Source organism: Zea mays, chromosome 2 (assembly GCF_902167145.1).
Source record: "Zea mays cultivar B73 chromosome 2, Zm-B73-REFERENCE-NAM-5.0, whole genome shotgun sequence".
Taxonomy (NCBI): domain Eukaryota; kingdom Viridiplantae; phylum Streptophyta; class Magnoliopsida; order Poales; family Poaceae; genus Zea; species Zea mays.
Genome location: NC_050097.1, coordinates 181,329,577 through 181,339,277, shown reverse-complemented (window position 1 = coordinate 181,339,277; position 9,701 = coordinate 181,329,577). Strand labels below are relative to the sequence as shown.

Sequence of the window (9,701 nt, the reverse complement as noted above, 5' to 3'; positions counted from 1 at the left end):
GCCATAACCTTCCAATCCATCTATACGGCACTTGTGTTAAATGTAACTTACTAATAAGAACGGAATGAACGGTGGCAGTTCTATGATGGCTGGCTGAATCGAGAAGAACATGGAACAAAAAGGAAAGGAAGATGAATGGTGAATCCCACCTCCTGCTAGCTCTAGCTCCTAAAGCTCGTCAGTCGACGCACGGACACGGAGGCAGACTCCAGCTTGTCTTCAGCCAGAGATCATCGCCTCGCTTCCTGCTGCCACCACGACGCAGTAGGTCTTATGGTGCCCTGCGCGCCCTCTGAGCACCACCACCGCCACAACAATTCCCTAGCCGTGGCGAAAAAGAGGAGATTACAAAAAGCTACAACCTGGAGGCGATGATCATCTGCTATCTTTCAACTTGAGAAGATTACACATCTTGGGGACGTAGCCAGTGCAGCGCCACAGGGCGGCAGAAAAGGTCAGGGCGCCGCGGAAAAGAGCGCCATCGCCCCCGCCAGGAAGCCCATGGACGTGGACGCGGGCTAGGAGCGAGACCTCAGCCCAGCGGCGGTACACGCGGCGCCCACTACTCCCCACTCTGCTGAGCGCCCGCAACCGGCGCCCTCACACCCACGCAACTGGGCTTGGCGCCCGTGCCCGTGCCCGTGGCCGCCACTTCCAAGCTCACAGCTTGGCTCGAGCAAAGAGGTGAGTGATACGCCCTGCGCGACCTGTTCAACACGAGAAAGGAGCAGATCTGATTCAACAACCTTTTCATTTTCTCGTGTATTCAGACGAACAAGAACAGAACGGAACTACAAGCGTGTATCCATCGGGGGGAGAGAAAAAAAGAAAAGATTTAGAGTGTGTGTACTGGCGCTGAATTCGGCTTGTAGAGGCTTTTCCTCCTGAAAAAAATCACCGAATCTGCGGAATATCAGGCTCTTCTTCTTGTGCTTCGTGGAGTCCTCCGTGTCAACGTAGTGGCTCTCGTCGATGTGGTCGAACTCGTCGTCCAAGTCCTCCGTCGCCGCGTCCCCCGCGGACTTGAGGTCGGCGATGTTGCTCAGCGACGCGAACGCCCGATCCCTGGGGTTCAGGTTCCCCATCCGCGCGGACCGCGAGAAGCCGGTCGTCAGCTTGCCCGGCTCGCCGATCGAGTACGTCCTCCGGCTGCTCGGCGTCCGTGGCTTGTCCGGCATCCACCGCTGCAACGCCGACTGCGGCGTTCCCTTCTTGCTCCTGCCATTCGGAAGGCGCTGTTTGAGGCCGTAGCCCGGCGCGGGGGCGGTCTTGGCGGACGCGGGGGTGCTGCACGCCGTCGTGGTGGCGGCGAGGAGGCTGTTGAGCTCCCTGAGGCTACCCTGCGCCGCGGCCTCACTCGGAGGAGGGGTTGCGCGGCAGCTCGAGCGCCCTGCGACCCACCGGCCTTCTGTCGAGATCGTCGGTCTAGGTTGCGTCGGCGGCGAGATCGGAGCTGGGCAGTTAGGTGAGAGAGTAGGTGAGAGAGGGGGCGTGGGGAGGAGGGATGGCGGGTCATCGCCTTACGCCGCCAGATTTCGCGGGTCGCGGAGATGCGCGGCGGTGTAGCGGAGGGGTTCGCGGCAGTGGGCGAGTGGGTCTGAGGGCGTGCGAGATGCGCGACGGCGGATTTCGCGGCGGGCGTGGGGTTGCGCGGGGGCTGGCAGGCGTGCAGCAGCGGGGGAGGGGGGTGTTGGGTAGCGGCGGGGGCGGTCTACACTAAGGGCTTAATAGTTGTAGAGATGTTCTACTGGTTAAACAACTTCACCTAGGTGCTGTTTGGTTTAAGAAATGTAACGCAAATGGTAACGGTAATGGTTTACGCTCAATTACTGGCGGTAACAAATTTGAATATGCTAGTATCAAATTTTAGTATGGTATCTAATTACGGTTGGACTAAAACAAACATGATTTAACGTTATCAGTTACCCATTGCGTTACAAATATGTGAACCAAACGGCACCCTAGTGTCTCCCGTCCTTTCATCAGGGCATGGGTTCAAACCCCACATCATGCACCGTTTTTTAACATTTTACGTTGATTTAATTAAATGGGTCGACGGGCTAACAGGCTGGCCCGACACAGTTAGCAGGCCGCCATGACGTGCCTGGACCATAGTTGTGGCCCGCGTGCGTCTAGCCCGTGCCGGGCGCCGTTTGACCATCTATATAGACGTGCAACAGATTAATTTGAAATAGTTGTGATGAGTTATTTGTAAAAAGATGACGCATGACGACCGTTGAAACTGGTGCTTTAAGTATAGTATAAATATAGATATTAACTATATATTTAATAATCTTGTCTCGTCTTTTCATCTTCATTTATTTAATTAATTTTTATAATTAGACTATATTTAATACACACAATTAATACACACAATTATCACTTGTAAACATTTGATGTGACATGACCCCTAATCATCAGGGAGCTGATGGAGTGATGAGCACGAGACGTGCTATTTGCAATTAGGCCTGTCATGTTGCTGGTCCATCTTTTATCAGATGGAAAGACAAAAAAAAACGAAAAAGCGTTTTAACACCTCGCGATCTAAAACCCTAGCTTTCTCCAGACAGCCCTTCGGAACATCAGGACCGTTGGTTGCAATCTGCGAGCCAATCGAGACCGCTCTTCTCTACTTCCGCTGCTACATATAAACCTGCACGAGCTCTCTCTCGTCTCCGGCGGCGGAAGCAGAAGTGGAAGGAAGCAGGCGGCCACCATGGTGAAGGGACGCACGGGACAGCGCGTCAGGCTCTACGTCCGGGGCACCATCCTCGGATACAAGAGGTGAGATCCGCGCCGCCGCTTCTTCTCCGTCTACATACATCTGGCCTTTCTCGGTTCGATTCCGCTGACAGTGGTTGCGGTGGTGGCTATGCAGGTCCAAGTCGAACCAGTACGAGACCACGTCGCTCATTCAGATCGAGGGGGTGAACACCAAGGAGGACGTCGCGTGGTACGCTGGCAAGCGCATGGCGTACATCTACAAGGCTAAGACCAAGAGCAGCGAGACCCGCTACAGGTGCATCTGGGGCAAGGTCACCCGCCCGCACGGCAACTCGGGCGTCGTCCGCGCCAAGTTCAAGTCCAACCTCCCGCCTGAGTCCATGGTCTGTGCCGAACCCCCTAAGCTATGTGATGTGTTGCTTCCCAATTCCTGCCCTGTCCTGATGCCTTTTTACATTTGAGTGCAGGGGCGCAAGGTCAGAGTGTTCATGTACCCGAGCAGCATCTAAGGTTAGGTATGATCCACAGACGTCTGTTATTCTCTATTTGTTTGGCTGGTTGATCTTGAATTTGTTGTTTGCTATCAAATGAGATGGCAACGAATTCTGCTTAGTTTGCACTCGACATTGCTGTAGAGGCTAGATCTTTAGGTTGTAAACGCATCATAGTTTGTGGTTACGGTTGTTTGTTAGGATTAGGAGGCACATTGAGTCTGTAGCAGCAAATAGTCCCTATTCAGCTGAGAATCATGGTAGTTTGGCTATTGTGGTTTGTTGTGCTCATGTTGATACTGGCCTGAATTCGGTGAGCTTATTATAGCTGGCTGAGGGAGTAATTAACTTTAGTGAAGAACGCAAGTTAAAAACTTTTCACTGTTCTTCACTCTAGTCAAGGAAAATGACATGGTCCTCATCAATCAACAAGTAATATTGTAAGAGAGAACTGCTGGAAAATTAACAGCGAGGGATAGGAATAGCGTAACATGCTAGAAATGTCTGCATTTGTCGAAACTCTAAAAAAATGCTTACCCTTATTAGGGATGAAGGGAAGTATATACAGTTGTTCCAACTAATGTTTACCACCATTTGATTTTATCAGTTCCTTTGCATTGGAGCTCCTCAATGCTGTTTTGCATCAGTTCTTTAATTGTGCTGTCACTGTATATTGCATATAGTGATGCCTATTTTGAGCAATTGAGACTTGGCAGTTTTATTGCTTCCATTTATATTTATATTGGGCAGCTTTTCTTGCCATATAAGTGCACTGATATTTGGTAATGTTCATTGCCTTCGTGGTACAATACAATGGCTGTAAACATACCGTGTCTTGTTTAGAACATTGGGCATCGGTCTCCCAACACGAAATTCGAATCCAATGCTTAACCCTTTCAAAACAATTCCATGTGCATAGCCTGCAATGCCTTCGCTTATGCTATTATCTGGCTTTATGTCTGCAGGTTTTTGTTGGAGTAAAGGTGGACTCTAAATGGCCATGCTTAGTTCTTCTCTCTGAGCTTAAAATGCCATGTGTTGGCAACTTAGATTGTTCATGTACTGAACCTGTTGAAGTTCTACCAAAATTTGTTGTCGAACGGCTGAACAGTTGTCCTAATGTTATGCTATAAACAGAGCTTATTTCCCCCCGTGCCATCGCTGTATGATTGCAGTATTTTTTCTCTCGCCAAATTTTATAGACATATTTTACACTTGTTTGCCCATGTTCGTCTATCACATCTGAAATTGTTGGAAACGGCTTTCGTTTGGTGTGAATGTGTAATGCTCTTCTACGATTCTCTGCGATGCCTTCTCAGTAACTATTTCTGCAAAGTTTTGTTGGCACAGGAGGCCCTGCTAGGTAATTTGTGCCCTGCGGGCTTACATAGTAAACAGCGCCGACGGACACCAGCTGCGTGATAAGTCAAATAATTAACGCTTTCAGTTTGTGACAACATTTCGCATGTATGCTTTCTTCGTCCTGGAAATAAATTTTAGAGCTGTCCTCCATCTTAAACAGACTCTTGAACTACAAATTCTGCCAAGATTGCTTGTTGCATTTTCTCCTCATCATTCTTCCTCAACAAAATGATCTCTTCACGAAGCTAGGAGACCGCCATATCGTGACTCTCTTCCTATATATAGGTCGCCTTGAGATCTCGATAATGTCCTAAAAAAGTTAAATCAGAAAGATGGTCTTTAGAAACTAGGTGGTTCAATAGAAGTGTAAGCAAACCATACGAAACAAAACAAAGCAAGTGCAAACCCTGAGGCTAGTGTGTGTATTAAGACACTCAGAGCGGTCTCGTTTGCTTAAGCCAGTGATTTGTGCTCGAGCATGGGCATGGTGAAGTTGTGCATCACATCTCATACAATGTCAATCTTCTTCATGTTTGGCACACATTCTAGCGGGGTTGAAGGACCACCACCAGTAAAGTGTAGTCATCACTTGGCCTTGAAATTGTTTCTCCTTCGATTATAGGGGCTGCGAGGCTATGTGCTCCCTTTGTATAAGGTTCAAGATTAATAACATTAGCTCATAGAGGTCCATGGGGTTTGTTTTGTCATGGTTCAAACATGTACATAGTCCTAGAAGTCGCTTGGCTTGTTAACATCTTTCTGGTGGCTAGTTTGGTGAGCTTCCTTTTTCTAGCATCGATCGGTTGACTTTGAAGGATTCATCTTTATTTGGCACAGAGGCCTTGAAGTGCTTATATTTCTTCAGGATGCGCTTTGCTTCCTTCTCTATCGTGGTCACCTCATATTTTCTCTTTGCCTAGTCTCATCATCTTTGGCGAGGTTAGGATAGTTTGTGTTCAAATCCATACGCCTTAAAATCAGAGTTGTAACTCCGCTTACCACGGTGATCATTTTTTTGGTCAGTAACTTATATTTCTTTGTTATATAGTTCCCTAGTACTTCATTGGTGATCATGTCAATAGTTGTAAGCTAATCCTTGCAAGGCTTAGTTTACTTGGTGAAGGGTTGAAACTTGAAGGGCACTGTGGTGATCTATTTGTTGGCAATTTTCTTCTTCACCACTTCTTCATCATCATGCTTCGACATCGACCACCCATCCTTGGTTAGGAAAACTTAATAGTCAATATGCTCTTGAGCCAAGTTGTGTGTGCACATGTGTTGATAGATAACATTGTAAGCAATCATCGTTGTCTCGAAGCACTGCAAAAGAGCACAACAGGCGTTTTATCCCAAATGAAAATTTCAATGGGATTATGATAAGCACCTTCATCTTGGGGAACTTCATCAAGTCCACCTTATAATAAAACCATTCCTGAGTCCACCTGATGTCCCACTTGGTTCGAAGGGGTAGATATATAGTGGTATTATTTATATTTTTTTCCTTTCATAATGATTTTTTTGTATATTTGTATCCCTCATATACCTGTTTATATATTTGAGCCGGTTGCCCCATAATAAATATGTGCTATTCATAATAGGTAGTAGCATTAGCTTATGTCTTTTTCTCAAACCTGTTGAAGATGTCATTCTAAATATTCGTCAACTCAAGGTTTCCTCTGGTAGTTCTCAGTTATATCATGTTAAGGTCGTTAATCATATTTACATGGTAGATAGAGAAAGTTCATATCTTCACATAGATTTCAGTGTCTACATGTGACATCTTTTTACATCATATGAATCTTGCCTTTGCATGTGCATCCTAGCAGGTAGATTGTATTTTACTTTTGGTATTTAATTATTTGCTTGCTTTGGTTGTGTTGTCATCAATCACCAAAAGGGAGAGATTGTAAGGAAAATGGATTGAGGCTCATTTGATTATTGAGTTTGGTGTTTCATGATCAACATAACCATTTGGATTAACATTGTTTGCTAGTGTTGTGGATATAGTTCAAAGGATGCAATGTGGACTTAGACAAAGGCAAAGTCATGATTGACAAGATCAACACCTCAAGCACGACATTAGAAGAATCATTGAAGACCTACAAACACCATGCAAGAGTCCAAGACATAAGATAGAAGAAGCCCAAATGAAGATACACAAAGAAACAAAAAAATAGAATGCTAAGCAGCCCAGATGTGCCCGGTGAAGCACCATATAAAGCATCAAACAGGAGTGGCACATGTACTAAAGGAAGGGTTGAAAATTAGAATACATCATACATGCAGGTGTGCACCAGATATCGCACCAGACAGGGCACCAGATACGACACTTAGAGAGGTGAAAGAGGTGTATAGTGTGTTTAGGGAATTCCATAAGGCACCAAACATGTCTGGTGTGTCAACGGATACCCCATCGGATAGGGTACTCAAAGAGGTTACAAAGAAACTCGAGGCATCCTACAACACACCAATTGTGTCTGGTGTAACACTGGTGGTAACACCGAATGCATGTACTCAAACAGCCAATAATAACTTGTTCCAATGGGTACCTGACATGGACATAAACTGAACGTGTTCGTGGGTGCATCAGAGTATTTAGTGAGTATGAACATTTCTGTTTTGCTTTCAATGGCTAGTTTTGGACTTGGGGTTTGTATATACCACCCCAATCAACCTTTGAGAAGTGTGGGAGCTGAGAAATATTGATAAAGAGTTAAGACTCCATTCCTACAGCTCTAGAGACCCAAGTGTTCAAAGATCACTCGGTGATTAGCATAGGCACTTTGCAAAGTGCTTAGGTTAGTCAGACGTTATATTAGTATTTCTTTAGGTTATGCCTAGTTTATTAGAATTGAAAAATAAACACCTTCAACCCTTGATTCTTGTGCGCACCATTATATCCCTTGATGCTTGCATGCATCATAATAGTTGTACCAGGAGGGATTATAAGTCTTACTGGAGCATACTAACTACGTTAGTGGTGGTGTTGCCACAATGTACTAGAGAGAATGAGTCCCATAGTGTTATAGCAATAAAAACTCTATAGTGGGTATGATGGGGAGCATCCAAAAGAGGCTAGAACTGGAATATTGAAAGTCGCCTAGAGGGGGGGGGGTGAATAGGCGGAATCTAAAAAATATAAACTTAAGCACAACTACAAGACAGGGTTAGCGTTAGAAATATAAACGAGTTCGAAAGAGAGGGTGAAAACAAATCACAAGCAAATGGAGAGTGAGACGCGGTGATTTGTTTTACCGAGGTTCGGTTCTTGCAAACCTACTCCCCGTTGAGGTGGTCACAAAGACCGGGTCTCTTTCAACACTTTCCCTCTCTCAAACGGTCACTTAGACCGAGTGAGCATCTCTTCTCAATCAATCAGGACACCAAGTCCCCACAAGGACCACCACACAATTGGTGTCTCTTGCCTTGATTACAATTGAGTTGGGATCAAGAAAGAAAGAACAAGAAAAGCAATACAAGCGCAAGAACTCAAAAGAACACAAATGTCACTCTCTCTAGTCACTATTTGATTGGAATGAACTTTGGACTTGGGAGAGGATTTGATCTCTTGTTTGTGTCTTGGAATGAAGTCTAGAGCTCTTGTATTGAATGCAAATGGCTGAAACTTGGATTCCTTGAATGTGGGGTGGTTGGGGGTATTTATAGCCCCAACCACCAAAATGGCCGTTGGTGAAGGCTTCTGTCGTATGGCGCACCGGACAGTCCGGTGCGCCAGCCATGTCACCAGGTCGTTGGGTTCCGACCATTGGAGCTCTGACAAGTGGGGCCACCGGACAGTCCGGTGCGCCTTCTGGCGCCTGCTCTAACTTCTGCGCGCGTAGGCGCGCACTGTTTGCTTTCACTGTTCATTTGTAGACGACCGTTGGCGCGAAGTAGTCGTTGCTCTGCTGGCACACCGGACAGTCTGGTGTTACACCGGACAGTCCGGTGAACTATAGCGGAGCGGCCTCCCAAATTCCCGAGGCTGGCAAGTTTGAGTTGATCTTCCCTGGTGCACCAGACACTGTCCGGTGGTGCACCGGACACTGTCCGGTGCGCCAGACCAGGGCTGCCTTCAATATACTTTGCTCCTTTATTTTGAACCCTTTCTTTTAACTTTGTATTGGTTTGTTGTGAACCTTTGGCACCTGTAGAACATATATTCTAGAGCAAACTAGTTAGTCCAATAATTTGTGTTGGGCAATTCAACCACCAAAATTCATATAGGAAAAGGTTTGATCCTATTTCCCTTTCAATCTTCCCCTTTTTGGTGATTGATGCTAACACAAACCAAAGCAAATATAAAAGTGCAGAATTGAACTAGTTTGCATAAGGTAAGTGCAAAGGTTGCTTGGAATGAAACCAATAATGAATTCTACTAGATGTGTGTGGATGGTTTTTCTTCTTATTTAAAATTTTGGATCTCATTTGCACCACTAGTTTTGTTTTTGCAAATCCTTTGTAAAATTCTTTTCAAAACATTTTGCAAATAGTCAAAGGTACATGAATAAGATTGAAAGAAGCATTTTCAAGATTTGAAATTTTCTCCCCCTGTTTCAAATGCTTTTCCTTTGACTTAAACAAAACTCCCCCTAAATAAAATTCTCCTCTTAGTGTTCAAGAGGGTTTTGTAAGTTTTGAAGATACTACTTTCTCCCCCTTTTGAACACAATAAGATATCAATTTGAAAAACTTCATTTTTAAAATTCGGTGGTGGTGCGGTCCTTTTGCTTTGGGCTCATACTTTCTCCCCCTTTGTCATGAATCGCCAAAAACGGATACTTGTGAGTGAAATATAAGCTCTTTTACTTTCTCCCCAATGGCAAAATAGATATGAGTGAAGATTATACCAAAGTGGAGAATGATGCAGAATACCGGCAAATATCGATGGAGTTGAGTGGAAGCGCCGTCTTTGCCGAATACTCCATTTCCCTTTCAATTCTATGACTAAGCATGATAATACACTTGAAAACACATTAGTCATAGACATAAAAGAGATATGATCAAAGGTATATAAATGAGCTATGTGTGCAAGGAATCAATCAAAGTTCCTAGAATCAAGAATATTTAGCTCATTCCTAAGTTTGGTAAAGGTTTTCTCATCAAAAGGCTTGGTAAAGATAT

General features: G+C 45.2%; 1 protein-coding gene across 2 annotated transcripts; it reads left to right on the top strand.

The window, feature by feature from the left end:
* Positions 1–2,446: 2,446 nt before the first annotated feature.
* Positions 2,447–4,438, top strand: LOC100282547 (60S ribosomal protein L35Ae-like). 2 transcript variants are annotated; one of them, XM_008669752.3, is made up of 4 exons: positions 2,447–2,784; positions 2,879–3,107; positions 3,192–3,234; positions 4,181–4,429. In XM_008669752.3, exons 1-3 carry the CDS (start codon positions 2,717–2,719, stop codon positions 3,231–3,233), a joined length of 339 nt encoding a protein of 112 aa, XP_008667974.1. In that variant the 5' UTR covers positions 2,447–2,716; the 3' UTR covers position 3,234; positions 4,181–4,429. The 2 variants fall into 2 exon arrangements, with proteins under 2 accessions (XP_008667974.1, NP_001278735.1); NM_001291806.1 differs by having other exon boundaries at positions 2,688–2,784; positions 3,192–3,239; positions 4,181–4,438.
* The last annotated feature ends 5,263 nt before the right edge of the window (positions 4,439–9,701 follow it).

Bases quoted from the DNA above. Each gene is read 5' to 3' on its own strand.
- LOC100282547 (NM_001291806.1), top strand. From the start codon at position 2,717: ATGGTGAAGGGACGCACGGGACAGCGCGTCAGGCTCTACGTCCGGGGC. The intron at 2,785-2,878 runs GTGAGATCCGCG...GTGGCTATGCAG, and splicing joins ACCATCCTCGGATACAAGAG to GTCCAAGTCGAACCAGTACG. The intron at 3,108-3,191 runs GTCTGTGCCGAA...ATTTGAGTGCAG, and splicing joins ACCTCCCGCCTGAGTCCATG to GGGCGCAAGGTCAGAGTGTT.